General features: G+C 45.0%; 1 protein-coding gene across 1 annotated transcript in view; it reads right to left on the bottom strand.

Moving 5' to 3' along the window:
* Positions 1–16,072, bottom strand: part of DYNC1I1 (dynein cytoplasmic 1 intermediate chain 1) — a 149,271-nt gene that overhangs the window by 113,371 nt on the left and 19,828 nt on the right. The window contains exons 3-5 of the mRNA XM_074195358.1: positions 10,042–10,156; positions 7,903–7,993; positions 886–945 (exon numbers count right to left, since the gene is read on the bottom strand). Coding sequence (XP_074051459.1) covers positions 886–945; positions 7,903–7,993; positions 10,042–10,156 — 266 coding nt within the window. The remainder of the gene's footprint in view (positions 1–885; positions 946–7,902; positions 7,994–10,041; positions 10,157–16,072) is intronic.

Here is a 16,072-nt window from a genome sequence, read left to right as displayed (position 1 = left end):
AAGAATTCTGACTGTTACTGTTTTCATTGAGACTTTTACTGTCTTGTGATTTGGGACAAGTCATTGACTCTGTCTGGGCCTTAAGAACAGCCTCTGTGAAATGGAGATTGGTTTCAGTGGGTCTCCTTGCCTCCACAATGCTGAGGTGGGAGACAGCACCCTCTCTCCACCATACCCTAACTGTTTTTCTTTTCCACTGTCTTTTACCCTTCTCCCATGTGATTGTAACCTGCACCCAGAAACAGAGCCCATCAGAGTCTCCCTTCTTACTGACTTGGGTCATTTCCTAAGGTGTTGGGAGGAAGTCACAGGGGCCTAGGTTTAGAGCTAGAAAGGGGCTTTGAGGGGATCTTTCAGCTGAGCAGAACTATAGTTGAGGACCCTAAGGAAGTTCCTGAGCCAAAGAGAACCCCCCACCCTCCCCACTGCTTCCACAGGCTTCTCCAGTGGCCTGGGCACTAACAAAGACCCAGGCCCTAATGACCAGTGGTTGTGATGAGGCCCTGGGGGGGAGGTGCACACAAGAGGAGCTCTTGAATATAGACCCCGACAGAAAGAGAATTCTACAGGTGTTAGTTAAAGATGGCACAGCTGACAATGCCATCCTCACACATGGGTCATGCGAGGAACTTGTGGGGATGATGTTGTTCCCCTTGTCCCTTGTGGAAAGAAAAGGGGTTCACATGGAGAGGGCTAGCAATGGTCATCTTTTTGTGGCATCTTTTGCTCAAAAAGATGCTTCCTTCAAAGTTCAGGAAATGACTGGAAGGAAGTGAGCATTGCCAACTGCAGATTCAGCAGAGGGGGACAGACAGGAGCCCAGCCTTGCCAACACAAGCTTTGCTTTGAAACAACCAAATACAGAACAAAAGAGCTGACATATACCCAATTTCTGAGTCTGTCTGGAGCTGCAGCACTGAGGGGTCAGTGTCCCATTGCAGGGTCCTAAGGCAGCTGGTTATCAGGTGGGCAGCACAAAGGGAAAAAGAACACACAGGGTTAACAAAAAGGGTGAAAAAAACATCTTGTGAATCAAGTCAATGCCATTTACATACAGAGAACCAGAGTGTGCAGAGCCCCCAGACCCAGGGTGAGAGGAAAGCCAGGGAAAGGACAAACAAGGATCGATGCCAGGAGAGAAGGGCTCTCGAGTGGTCTCAGAAGAAAGCCAAGGACCAAATAATTCAATTGGGGCTTCCAATTAGGTTAGTTGTTTTCTTCATGCCCAACTATAGTCTATGGCCATACCAGTCTGAACATGAGGGTATATTGCTATAGCCTCTTTGCTAAGATTTTACTTTTGGGGGGGATAAATATCATTAGTGATGTAGGTCTATGGTTTTCATTCTCTTCTATAAAGCTCTGGTTTTAGTATTAGTTTTCTGTTTGTCTCATGAAGTAGTTTGAGAGTATGCTTTCTTTCTTAATTATGGAGAATGATTTGAAAGGAATAGATCTTAATAGCTCAGAGAGAATATACTTCTAAATCTGTCTAGGCCAAAGTTCTGGTTTGTTTCGTTTTTCTGGGGTCATTCATTTACTGCTTACTCAACTCATTCTCTAAGATTGTATTCTTTAAGGGGACTGATTCTTCTTTTGCTAATTTTGTTAATATTTCCTAATTTTCTAGGTGGTCATTCTTTTCCTTTAAGTTCTCAGTAAAGAGGCAGTAAATTGGCTATGCTAGCTAATGATTCCTGTTTCTTATTTTCTCTTTATTCACTACCAGTTCACCTGGTTCATTTCTTATTTTGGTCATTGGATCTCCCTCTCTTTTATGACCATCAGCTAGTGGTTTAAGGATTTTGTTAACCCTAAAAAGAAACCAGCTCTTAATTTTGCTTGTCATTTCTGCATTCCTTTTGTTTTCATTTGTTTCTATTTCTCCTCTAATTTTCAAGGTTTCTTTTATTATGCTTATTTGGGTTTTAGTTTATTTTCTTGATTTGTCATTTGCATTCTCAGGTCATTAATCCTGTCTTTTTCTGTGTTAATCATCCCATTTTCCTATTTTATTAGTATAATTTTTTTTCTTAGCAGTGCTTTAACTCCATTCCACATTTTTTTTTCACGTTACCTCATTTTTATTGTGTTCCTTAGCACCGATGTTAATTCCTTTGATACGTAGTTATTATTACTTGGCCTCATTATCCAGGGTGCTACTACTTAGTCTTTATGTAGATTTCTATCTTTTTCTTGTATATTAGTTAATAACTAATAAAAAGGATACTTTACTATTTCTGCCTTTTAACATTTATTTGTGATTTATATGTACATGATCACTTTTATAAAAGTATCATATGATAATGACAATATATATTATCTAATATTTCCATTTAGAAGATACTATCTTGCAAAACTAATCTTGAAGTATGTTCATCTCTGTTTTCTTTTATGTTTGATGAATTTTTTGTTAGCTTTATCCAACTCTGAAAGAGATATATCCCAGTTTCCTATAAGTATTATATAACTGCCCACATGGTTTTATAATTCAATTAATTTTGGCTAGGTGGACTTGAATTCATAAATTCTATTTTGAATTTCATACCCTGTTCTTCTCCAGGGTCCATGTGGATCCAGAGTTACTCATTTTCAAGGCAGGTTAGCAGAAGGAAGCTAGCCATGCACTGGAGGAAAAAGCCAATTGCAAGCATCTGAGTAATCCAGAACAAGAAGTAGAGGGGAAGTTTATCCATGTTTGAGCAAACTGTAACAGACTTGTGTATAATGTTGCCTCCTTCATTGTCAGGGTCCCCAAATCAGGCAATAGAACTCAAAGAACTCCTCTAAATCCTACTATAGTGGATCCCAAAGCATAGTATTAAATGGAGTCTAGAACCCAGCTTGCTTACACTAGACACTTACCTTTCAGAAGGAGCTTCTCACAACCAAAGTGATAGGGTCAGTTAAAATGATTCCTGTTGGAAGTGTTCTCTGGGCTCTGAACCTCAAGCCCTTCCCTCATCATTTCTTAAGAGGTAGTTTCTACTGCTGGTTAGAAAAAAAATTGGTTGCTAGAAATTGGCCTAGAGACTGACCTCCATTTGTCTGGTGAGTCTTGGTCATCTAACTCTAAAATGACCCCTTCCAAACTCTCAGAAGTTGGTGTGGCTGACAACGTCCTTAGAGAAGGCTCATCAGTGGGAAGAGATGACTGCTATTCTAGCCAGACAGCATATTGAAGGAGTCTACTGTCTCAGAATGGATATAAGATATAAATGGAACAACTCCAATAGGGATTCAGGAGCCTGGACCAAATTCCATTTTCTGAATGCCAACTATGGGTAATGTTCTCTCTGGGTTGGGCATTGGAGATGCAAAGATCAAAATGGATACAGATCTTGCCCCCCCAAGTGTTTGCATTCTCCTGGAGGAGACAATGTGTAGACACATAGTTTTATGACAAAATGTACTCCAAATAAATGGAGCCTGATGAGAGGTCACCGACATAGAAGGGAAGGACAGTCCCATGTTTTGAGCATCTGACTTGCAGAAAGATCCACAAATAAAAGAGGAAATATAAGACAGGGAGGAGGAGAACATGAGAGCTCCAGAGAGGAGAGAGGGTGGACAACAGTGACACAGGCCACAAAGAGATCAGGAAGGAAGAGGAGAGACCAAAAGGGAAGTCATTGGTGACTTGGGAGGGAGCCATGTCAGTGGGGAGAGGAGGACAGAAGACGGACTGCAGAGGGTCCAAAAGAGAGGGAGAAGCAAGGAAGAGGAGGCAATGAGTGGAGAAGACTTTCTCAGGGAGCCTGATAGTTTGAGGCGATCCTAGGGGCCAGTGAAGCTTTGGGATTTTTCCTTTTGTCTGCTTTTGTTTTTAAGAATAGCAAAGCTTTGGCTGTGCATTGTAGATGGATGTTCCATGTAGGCAGCACCCCTCAGACTGGGGGCAGATCAAGGGGGTTTCAGACACATTTTTTTCACTGTCTTTCTTAATTGCCTATATGATAACCTGATTGCAATAGAATGTGTCTTCTTACTCTACTTTTATAAAAAATTATAGGAAGGGCACATAAAAGTCCTATAAAGGGAAAATGTTCAAAGATTTGGGCCCCTTTGCCCCTTTGCTAGCTTCTAGCCAGTCCTATCCTTCAGGCTTCCAAAGAAGGAGATCCAAGTGTCACTCAACAACCTCCAGTCAGGTGATTTTCTTTCCCATGTAACTGAAGTCTCTGGAACATTTGAACACATTCTTTTTGTTCTTGCTTCTGTGAGCCTCAGTTACCTCATCTGTAAAATGAAGACCTTGAATTGATCTGACCCCTGAGGCCCCTCCTCTCTGGTGAAGTGGCTCTTGAGACAATCCTTCCTGGCCTGGCTCCAGAGATGAGCCTAAGCCTACCTGTGGGACTGGGGGAGGCCTCCTTTATCTTCACTGCCCCATGAAGACCCTGGCTTAGGGGAACTCCACATTTCTGCAGCATCCTCTGACTGGAAACTTAGGGGGGGGGAATGAGGCCTCTGTTCTCCTGGGTGCTGAACAATCTTAGTTCCATCAGCCCCAGATCCAGCCCTTCCTGCCCAAACCTTTCATTCTCAAGCCACTGCACTATGGAATATGAAAGGAAGGTTGGCCCAACTCTTTCATCTGCTGTTGGAAATCCTGCTGGGTTGCTATTTGGGGAAAGAGGATGGTCGGATTTGCTTGACATACTAATTACCAGCAAGGGAGTCCCACAACCCAGGAGCTAACAGCCGGGAATAGCAGCCTCCCAAGCGCTGCCAATGACGACCATCTTGGGCTTGACATAGCAGGGCCATCCTGCAGCACATGGCAGTGGGTGGGGAGGTTGTGACACATTCACCATCTACGACCCAGGGAATAGGGGAAGCTGATGTAGGAGCCAGCTAGTCCAAGGAGGAGTGACCCATTGTGCCTAACAGCCCCCTCCCCCGGACTGCCACTGTGCTCTCCATTCCTCCAGCCTGCTAGGGATCATGCCTCACCCCCTGCCCCGACCATCCACCCTTGTGATCAGTCTGGATGACCATGTCCAGGACTGGAGTCAGCCAGCACATGGACCAGGTAGTGAGCCAGTCTCAGACCCCAGACCATGCTTCAGATTTCATTCAACCATATCCCCAGTCACTGGTCTCTTTGGAGATCAGGACTTGGGTGGCTTAATCCACTCAAGCTGGGGACCACTGCCTTGGAGGTGCTCCCTAATGGGGAGTCAGCCAGTCTAGATACCCCTGGACCAGTTTGCCTTGATGAGACCAGGCCCAGGAGAATGAGGACAGCTCCTCCCTCCTAGTCTTCCAGCCTCCTCCAATGATGGCAGGCAGACAACTTCTCAGCTGAGCCACTAGACAAGGGAAACAAACACACTGTTGGATCACCATTGGCAGAGTGGACTCTAAAAATGGGTGGGACCCAAAGTCCAGAAGAAGGCCAAGCAAGCACAAAAAGATCAAGCTGGAGAGGGCAGTTGAGGCCCTTGGCTAACAGGCACCATCCTGCTTCACGACCTCCAGGGACCTGCCAATTCTTTGGGTACTTCATTACAAGAATGTTGTCCCTCCCTGGTCTCCCAATATAAGGCATTTCCCCCCTAAGCCTCCAATTCCTCCCCCTTTAACAAGAGCCTAGATGAGATGACCTTGGATGACCTCTTCATCTCTGGTCCTTGGAATGCTCCACAAAGTCTGTTGGCAGCAAGGCATCTGGATGGTCTAGAGCCAAAATAGCCACCCTATGTAAGGATGATGGGCCCACTTCCTGCCTGAGGCAGGGCATTCCCCAGAGGGTCTGATGGAGCAGTGGAGTATGGTAGGAAGAGGGATAGTGAGGTGGAGTAAAAGGCAATGTGCTGGGCTGGGAGGCAGTGAGACTCTACCTTATCCTAGCTGGGCTTACTTTTCTCTCTGAATCTTTGTTTTTAATCTATAAAATGAGTGTTGTGGTGGCCACCCTGAATGGTTGGGAAAGTCAAATGAGAGTCTACCCTGGACAGAGTGGAAAAGTTTTCATAATGCTTTCCAAAGGCCAGGGACCCTCGGGGCCACCATCAGAATGTCGGGATGTCCAAGAGCCCCAAAGGTCTCTTCTGAGAAGCAGAGGTCAGTGGGTGGCTAGAGGATGTACAGACAACCTGTGTTCACCTTGAGAGACTTGATGCCCAGAGTGAATGAAACAAGCGTGTGAAGATGACTTGGGCAAGTCAGAAAGGGAAGTAGAAGTCAGCTCATGGAGGGTGACCTGGAAAAAGAGAAGTTCCACTTTGATCCTGGGATCAGCACGATAGCCACTGAAAGGGGTTCCCCAGGCAGCCACTTCACTGGGCAAACCCTGGGCATGCTGGGCCTAGGCACTGGATATGGAAGGGAGGAGAGTGAGCCAAGGGTCACTCTTCCCTAGGTAAGGCTTCCAGTTGGCCTAAGAGATGAAAAGCCCCTTAACAGGCTCAGAGGACCTCTGGCTTTGGGCTGACAACAGAGCAGTGACGCCCCTGCCGCCGAAGCCCTTTTGGGGTCCAGTTCCAAGCAAGTGATGAAGGAAGAGTCACAGAGGATAGTCTTGGAGTCAGAGCCTCTGCCCACAGTCTTCCTGGGAAAGGGCCATGGACAGTGTCCCTCCCCCTCCCAACCAGGGGCAGCCTGAGGAAAGGCAGCTGCTGAGCCTTTCTGAAACTCCCCAAGCCAGAGTCTGGCCCCAGTGCAGAGATGCAAAGACTCTCCCAGGTCTCAGACAGAGAAGGGAAGGGGCAGGAGTAGTAAGAGACAGAGAAAGAATTGGAACCCAGGTCCCTGTCTCTGAATCCTTTATGGCCTTTATGTCACAGGCACCTCCCTGTGTTGTCAAACAGAGGAGCAGGAAGGGGGAGTCCCTCTTGGGAGAGAGCTTTCTTCCTCCAACCTGGGACTACAAGTCATCCTGGTCTTTCTCCCCAGAGGATGCTACAAGGTGAATGGAGCCCTTCACCTGCCTCCCTCTGGTTTCCCCCCAGCTCTCTCTTGAAGGGAGAATGGTCACCCCAGGTATACAAACAAGGATTCTGATACAATCTTCCAGGGCTCCCAGGAATTTTGGTTTGTCTTTGGTTTGTCTGCATTCTTGAACTTGACCCTCCCCTGCACCCGGACTCACCTCCCTCAGAGCTGCTGTGTTAGATTGTGTTCCATCACATCAGGACAGATATGGGGGTGTACCCTCACCTTTGCCACTTCCTGCCCTTGCCTCTGGCACCATCCTTCTTGGAGAGTCCCAGCAACTCTCAATGGGTATATTCTGACCTTCATTGGGGTCACAGCTTTCTTCTTCTTTTTTGTTTAAGGTTTTTGCAAGGCAAATGGGGTTAAGTGGCTTGCCCAAGGCCACACAGCTAGGTAATTATTAAGTGTTTGAGACGGGATTTGAACCCAGGTACTCCTGATTCCAGGGCCAGTGCTTTATCCACTGTGCCACCTAGCCACCCCACTGTGCCACCTAGCCACCTCACTGCTCCACCTAGCCACCCCAACAGCTTTCTTCTTGTGTTGTGGAGGTACAGTCAGATTTCTGCCCCCTCCCTTCACCACAAATGCCTATATAAGCCACCCCAAAAGAGAATGGGAATCTGCTAGTCACAGATCCACAAGGGCCAGCTCTTCTTGTCATTGTTAGGAGAGGTGAAGGAAGGTGTGATGAAGAAGTCAGGGCCAGGGTCCCAGAGCTGAGAGAGTGGAGGCCGCAGCCTGGTTCAGAACCTCTACTCATCTGTAAACTGGGTACAAGAGTCCTTGATGATCTGCTGAGGAGAAGCCCTGTGCAGACCCTGAAGGTCCCAGCAGTGGGAACTGTCCAGAGCCCCCAGAGTGCTGAGCCAGCCCCCACAGGAGAGGGCCAGGACCAGCTTGTGCACAGCCCTGGAGCAGAAGCCCCCCCACCCAGCCAGGTGCCTTCAGCTTCCTTACCTGGTCAGCGGTCCCAGGTCTCCAGAATCTTGGCTGCCGGCTTCGCTAGGCGTGCTCGCTGATTTCGAAGAGGGAGACATAGGGGTTGGGACTAAATAATGAAAATAACAGGTATCCCATGTTACAAAATGCAGCGACTGCACTGGTGACGAGCAGCGTCAGACAAACCAAAGCAAACGGAGTCAAAAGAAACCGATCGAATGGGCAGGAGATTGGAATGAGACAAAGAAAGAAAAAAAGGAAAGAAAAGGAAAAGGAAGAAAGTCAAGTGAATTTTACATAGTTTTAGAAATTAAAATTTGAAATGAGTTTTGACAGGGTCGACTGTGATCCAAGGCCACACGGCCCTAGCCAACCAAGGCCGGTCACTGGGGCCCAAGGGCCACCTGTGGCTGGGTTAGGGCAGGAGTGACCCTGGTGACAAAGGAAAGCCCTGGGGAAGTCTCCCTACCTGCTCCCCACAGACCCTCCCTCTCCTTCCTTCCCCTGGGGGCTCTGGGTCTCCGGATGATGGGGAGGGAGAGGGCTCCCCATGCCTTGTTCAGGGGCCATTTTCTGTAGGAAAATGGAAACCATTCCAGGTCTGAGGGACTGAATGCAAAGTGAAGGAACAGCAAAGCTGAAGAAATTCCATGTGTTTTTTACTCTGAATGTCCTTCAGAAAGAAGCCAGAATGGCGCCCCACCTTCCTGCCAGGCTGGCCCCAGCCCAGGCTCATTTCACAAGCCTAGAGAAGGTAGAGGCCTCTCTCATTTACAGGAGACCCCTCCATTTGGTTCCAATCATCTATAATTTTCCTTATTTATTTAATAAGGGAGAGGGTGTAACACACCTCTGTCAAGAGTCTGGGAGTATTGGAGGGGGCTCAATCTGGAAGCTTCCTGGGGAATGGCAGAGAAATGAGCCTGTGAGGAGGGGCCCTTGAGCAGATGTGGGGAGGGGGTACTCACTGGGGGTCAAATTGGGGTCATTTGCTCTCCATGCCTCTGATCTCCTATAAGTAGGAAGATACTATAGTCATCCGTGCCTGGAGGCCGCTTTGCTAAGCTTTTGGGACCAATCTCCCAGGCCTTGGGGACGAAGCCTGACTAGCTGGTTACCTCTATCTCATATCCTCAGTGATCCCAGCTTGTGACACCAAGGTAACAGTAGACAAATCCAATATCTCAACTGCTAACAAGTTCCAACTTTGGACTTTGTTAGACTGGCAGCTCCAGAATCATGGAACTGCCCAGCTGGTTCAACCCATTCCCCTTACACAAGAGGAAGGTGAGCCCCAGAAATAGCCACACACTTGGGGAGCTATGGGTCAAGCCCATGCAGGGTTTCCTCTCTTTGTCAAAGGCCTCTTGACGTTTTCTAAATAGATGTAGTTTATTGCCACGGTGGGACCTTGGTCATTCAGGTTGTGTGCCCTCAGAGCCCTGTATCGGTGGAGGTGACTCTTGTGACCTATCTCAGGATGCCCTTCTAAGCTAGAAGCGAGGTCTGCCCCTTTCATAGCCTGTCCACCACTCAAGAGCTACACTTAGAACTAGGAAGGGACCAAAGACTTCCCTCTGTCTGAAGAAGGGCCCCCTCCCCACTAATGTACTGTCTGCCCCCCAGGTAGTTACCCCAATGAAGATTCTGGAATGAATGGAAATCGAGGGGGAGAACAAAAAGTGGTCTCCACCTCTGAAATCCTGGACAAGTAATGTTTAACACAAAGAAGATGGAAAAGGGGGCACCCATCTCTGCCACCCCGCTCCCCATCAGCCCTGGGCAGGACGCTGGCAGGAGGATCTGGTCAGGCCTTGGCACATGCTGATCCATAAGAAGGATCTCCCAAATGCCACAGAGAGGGAGGTTGAGCTCAGCACGGGGCTCCCTAGGCTTCACCCTCTCTGGCGGTGGGCTGCCTGTCCAGGCACACGCGGGAATGGCTGAGAAGGAGCAGACAGCCAAGGTGTGCCTCCCCCCACCCTCCCAGAAAACGCAACCAGACAAAAAAGAACCAAAACAAAGTCAACGCTGAAACATGAGGATAGGCTCCGGCCACAGCCACACGTTTCTCTCAGGCACGAGGTCCCCTCTGGAGCTGGCAGCCACTGGACCCTGAGCTCAGAGGTCAGCTCCTGAGCCCCCTGAACTAAGTACCTAGCGGTGGCTCTGGGGAGATGCCAATGCTCTGCAGCAGTGCCTCAGTCTCTCGGCGCTTACGGTCCAGGTCCGAGTCTTCCGGAGCCGGCTCCTTTTTCTGCTGCAGGTCAGCCTGAGAAGGAGCAGAAGAAGCAAAACTATCATGGAGACATGAAAGGAAGAATGAACGTGGGGTGGCAGAGATGGGCAGCCCCAGAACCACACGTGAGGCACCTTGTCTCATTGTGTGAGTGTGTAAATGTATAGTGAGTGGTGTGTCTGTGTGTATGTGTGAATATGTTTAAATTAGTGTGTGTAAATATGTGTGTGACTGCATGAATATGTGTGTGGATTTGTGTGTGTGAACATGTGGCAAGTATGTGGGGATGTATGAGTAAATGTGCATGAATTGGTGTGTGTGTGAATGTGTGAGTGGATGTGAATGTGTCATGAGTATACAGTGATGTGTGTAAAGATGTGTGGGAATGTGTGTGGATGTGTGTGTGAATATATGGTGAGTATATGGGGATATATGAGTAAATGTGTGTGAATGTGTGGAAGGGTTGTGAATCAGGGCATGTGTAAATATATGTATAAATGTGTGCATGAATGTGTATGTGAATGGGTATGTGTGAATGTGTTGTGAGTGTGTGAGGATGTGTGAGAAAATGTTTGCATGTGTGAATGTGTTATGAGTGGGTATAAATATGTGTATTAATGTGTGTGTTATTGATTGCACGGATATGTGTCAATGTGCACATGGATATTTGTGTAAATGTGTAAATGTACATGTGGATGTGATGTTTGAATGTGCCTGTGGATGTGTGTGTGTGTGAATGTGTGTGTGTAAAATGCACATGTGAGTGTGAATGGTTGAACCCAATGGTGGAGCACTGATTAGGTCTGACTGTCCACCAGGCAGCCCTTTAGAGCTCTTTTGGAGATGGGAACACACAGTAAACACATGCAAAAGACAAAACTAACTCCAAAATATCTATCAGCAAAGCCCCAGTGAAAAACCTAGCTCAGACACAAGGTCAATTAGAATTCCTAGAATTCCTTGAAGATTTTTTTTTAATTTAAAATGATAATATAAATAGAGAACTTTACAGGAAAGGACTGACAAAGAAATGAGCTATCTGGAGGAAAGACTTGAAAGAAAAATAAACAGTTGAGTATAAGAGACGAAAACCCTTGCCCAAGTAATAGAGTCTCTGAAAATTAATATATGCCAAATAGAAGTTCATGACTCCATGAGATAAAGAATTCTTAAAAGAAAGGAAGAAAAGAAAGAAGTAAGAAAAAAAAAGAATGGAATAAAGGAAAGAGACAAGCATTTTTAAGGGCTTTCATGTGGACCAGGTATAGAACTAAATGGTAAAAAAAAAAAATTAAATTATATGGGGTGGTTAGGTGGTGTAGTGGATAGAACACCAGCCCTGGAGTCAGGAATACCTGAGTTCAAATCTGACCTCAGACACTTAATAATTACCTAGCTGTGTGGCCTTGGGCAAGCCACTTAACCCCATTGCCTTACAAAAAACCTAAGTAGATAGATAGATAGATAGATAGATAGTTAAATTATAAGCAAAAGAAAAACTGTCCCTGACCCCAAGGAACTCCTAATAGGGGAAGATAAAAAGAAGGTAGGGTGGGGGGTGGGAAGGAATAAGATACTTTTCTCAAGGACATAGTTTCGAGGTCAGGAAAGTCAGAATCAGAACCAGGAGGGAAATAAAGCCCAGTTGGCCTGACCCCTCCCCAAAATGAAGGAAGAACTCACCAATGAGAGTGTGTGAGAAGCTGGATCTTCCAGGGCAAGGAGGCCCTTAGTGACAAGGGAAGTTGCAGGGTGAGACAGCAGTTGCAGTAGGGTTTTGAAGTCTGCAAAGTTAGGAGCAAAGTTAAAGGGAAATAAAAGCCTAGCTGACCTGGTCGCCTTGGATGGAAAAAAAATAGAAGAAATGTTGAACATCTAATATTTAAAAACAAATTTGCTAGAAAGTCAAAGGACAAAAAATTCCAAGACTCATTGGATGATCTGAAATCTAAGAGAGAGAGAGAGAGAGAGAGAGAGAGAGAGAGAGAAGAGAAAGTCCTTATATCATATTTCAAGAGTGAGAGGGATTTAGCATAAGCAAATAAATTTTAATCTCAGAGGGCATATTACCAAGAACAGTTAAAAGGAATGAAAATAAGACGAAGAAGATGAACTAAGACCTAAACTAAGAAATGGAGCAGGAGAATAGAAGTAGCTTCTATAAAATATGCACCACCCAAGCTGAGCCCTCTTTTTCATCTAAAGGGGAATGGAAGCTTGGAAAGGAGGAAATATAAGAAATCAGAGGGAAATACATAATTACTATCATGAATTCAAATGGGATAAACTCATCCATTTAAAAAAAAGATGATAGCATAATGGATTTAAGATCAAAACTGAGTACAAGACAAATAGGTGAAACATTAAGATTTGAACTGAGTGAAAACAAGGGATTGGAGCAAAATCTATTAAGCTTCAAATGAAGTAAAAAAATGGTGAAAGTTACAGGCACGCTTTCAAATGAGGCAACAACAAAAAATACACTTAAAAGGGAAAAATAGGGAAACTGAATCATAAAATTGATAAATCCTTAGATAATTTAATTTTTAAAAAGGAAAATGAAAATCAAATTATAAGGATCCAAACTGAAAAAAATGTCACAAGAAGAAATAAATGAAATATTAGAGGCTATTTTTTAAATGATGTGTCAATGAAATCAACAAGTTAAGTATCAGAAGATTTTTTAAAGATCTGAAATGCTCAGATGAACAGAATAATAGAGAATTTAAATAAACCAGTACTAGATACTTTCTCTCTTCTTCACAAACTCCTAAAACCCCCAATAGAAGAACTGTGCAAAGAAAGAAAGGAATTGAAGCTATACCTGCAAGCTAAGACACCAAAGACTTGAATTAATGATGGGGAAATGAGTAGTGCTGTTATAAAGATCAAGGTTCTTGGAGGTAAAAAAACTCTCAATTAGCCTTAGAAGCATGAAAGTTCAGGATTTTTTATTTCACAAGCCTGCAAAATTCACAGATTAAACCTTTTCCTACTTGAGAACTGACTGAAAAACAAAGGTCTAGGTGAGACTGCTTGAGGGAAAGAGAGAGAAAGAGAGAAAGGAAAACAGCCATAAGAAGTGACTGGGTTGAGTGAATGAGTCCAGCCTGGAGGAGAATGTGGGAAAAACTTTTCTAGTCTTGCCCACTTCCTGTGCAGGGAAGAGTCAGGGAAAAGCAAGTTAAAGAGGGCCCCACTCCCTCTATGTGACTGGGGTCAGGTACCCACTGAGAGGCAGGAAGCTGGAGAAGGGGTAAAGGGATGAGCTGAGGTTGCTCTTATCTTGGCATGTTTGCATTTAACAATGAAGTTACATTGAACAACGGGAGGGAATTTACCTCTGATTGGACTCATGGAAGCCCTCAGAAATTATGGACAGGCACAATTGATATTTTCCTAATATTAAAAAGCCATACAGATATTTCTCCTTCCAGAATGAGGGGCCAGTCACATGAGCTAGTAGCAAGGAAGGCAGACCTTGCCTCCTGAGGATGTAATGCTCAAGGATTCACAGCTTGAGTTTTGGGGTACACTCTGAGGTTGCCCAAGCTCTTCCTCCATAATTGCAGAATGATGAGCAGCTGAATGACATGAACTGATGCAGAGAGAGGTGAGCAGAGAAAGAAAACAACTGCAGTAACTATTGCAATGAAAATGGAAAGAACAAAATCAAAAGGGAATGTCCTAGAATTATACAGATCAAGTGGGATTTTCTAGCCCCTCTTCATTTTGTTCATTGCTTCCAAGTTGTCCTGTCTGTGGTTTTCTTGGGATATATTTGTTTTCAAATTGTCTCCCCCAAATAGACTGTAAGCTCCTCGAGGGCTTTTTGTATCCTCAGTGTTTAACTGAAAAGGGGCAGTTAGGTAGCCTAGTGGACAGTTTGAAGGGTCTGGCATCTGAAAAAACAGAGTACAAATGTGACCTCAGACACTTACTAGCTGTGTGACCCTGGGCAAGTCACTTCATTTCTACCTGCATAAAACTTGGGAAGGACATGACAAATCAATTCAGTATTCTTACTAAGAAACACCATGAATATTTATTCCATGGGGTTACAAAGAATAAGTAAGATATGAGTATCTAGGTGATGCCATAGTGCTTAGAGTAAGCGTACTCTCCCTGGAGTCAGGAAGACTCATCTTCCCGAGTTCAAATCTAGCTTCAGACACTTACTAGCTATGTGACCTTGGGTGAGTCACTTACCCCAGTTTGCCTTAGATTCCTCATCTTTAAAATGAGCTGGAGAAGAATATGGAAAATCACTTCAGTACCTCTGTCCAGATGGGGTCATCAAGAGTTAGACACACTGAACAATGACTCAGCAACAACATCAAATGTTTAGTGATTAATTGGATTGGTGAGATGAGAGGACAACCTTAACCCACCCTTTGAAGGAGGTAGAAGGTCATCAGCATCCCACATTCCACGTGGATTTGGACATTTTCATTGCACTGATCAATTGTGCTGATTTTTCCGCCTTCTTTTTATTTTGGCTTTTTGCAAGGCAATAGGGTTATGTGACTTACCCAAGGTCACCCAGCTACATATTTATTAAGTGTCTGAGGTCTGATTTGAACTCAAATCCTCCTGACTCCAGGTCCAGTGCTCCATGTACCACTCTTGGGACTGATTACCTGAAGGCAATATGAGGAATAGCTTACTGAGAGTGAGAGGTTTTGAGGTAGAATTTGGGAGACCATTTTTCTCTCTTTTCCTTCCTGGAAGAGTCAGATCAGATCCCCTCAGAGAGAGTCCTGGAGAAGAAACTTCTACAAATCCTAGAGGTCTGTCATACTGCACTGAAAGGGGCACTGTAACACTCAGCTGGAGAAACCATTGCACTACCCAGCCCAGGCCAACCTATTCAGAGATGCCCCACTCATGTGCCCACTGAATGCCAGGTCACTGGTACAAACAGAAGCTAATTCCAACATTCATGGAGCTTGCATTCTGCTAACGGAGCCTACATGAAGACATCTACTTAAGCACAAAATATAAAGTTATGGGAGTGAGGGTAGTAGGAACTGAGGCATTGAAGATGGGCTTCATAAAGGAGCGAAAATCTATGATGAACTTTGAAGGTAGTTAGGAAGGAGAGATACATGGTGAAGATGAAGAGAGTGCATTCTGGTATGGGAGAAAGGCAGAAGTGGCACAGTGGACAGAGCTCTGGGTCTGAAGTCAGGAAGGTTCGAGTTCGAATATAGCCTTAGATATTTCCTAGCTGTGTGATCCTGGACAAGTTATGGAACTTCTCTGCCTCAGTTTCAACTGTGAAATGGGCTTAATAATAGTATCTACCTTGAGTTGTGAAGATCAGATGAGATCATACTGTAAAGTGCTTGTGCTATTTAAATACTATATCTATCCATCTATCATAATCATTAATATTTGGCAGAAGTGACTGAAAAGTAGCAGTAAGAGAGGTAGTGTAGAACCAAGACAGAACAAGGTCATGAAAATCTAGATAGAAGAGAGTACTGAGGAGAAGAGAGTGATTAATAATGTCAAAGGCTGGAGAGAGGTCAAGGAGAAGAACACTGGGAAGAAGCTATTGATCTTAGCAAATAAGAGATCTGGATGACTTTGGAAAGGATGGTTTCAGTTCAGTGGTGAGGACAGCAATGGAAGACAGAGACAGCAAGGAGTCCTCTGGGCAAGATAAGGACAGAGAATGGCATGAAATCCAGGAGAAGCACTGGGATAGTAGAGAAAAAGATCATTTCATCAAAAACAGGAGTCAAGTAAGAGGTGGAGAGAAGGGGAGGAGATGACATCAAGGGGCTTTGGGAGAAAAATGTACAGTAGGGAAGAAAATGGAAACAAGGTCTCAAAATGCTCTCTGGTTTTTCATTAGAAGGGGAGAAAGGCTAGACAGTCATCTGAAAGTCTTCTGTGTAGTGAAAATAATTAAAATTAGGGAAATTGTTGAGATGAAAAAAG

The sequence above is a fragment of the Macrotis lagotis genome, chromosome 7 (assembly GCF_037893015.1).
Source record: "Macrotis lagotis isolate mMagLag1 chromosome 7, bilby.v1.9.chrom.fasta, whole genome shotgun sequence".
NCBI classification, from domain to species: domain Eukaryota; kingdom Metazoa; phylum Chordata; class Mammalia; order Peramelemorphia; family Peramelidae; genus Macrotis; species Macrotis lagotis.
The sequence above is the reverse complement of the archived record's forward strand: the minus strand, read 5'-3'. Positions and strand labels throughout refer to the sequence as shown.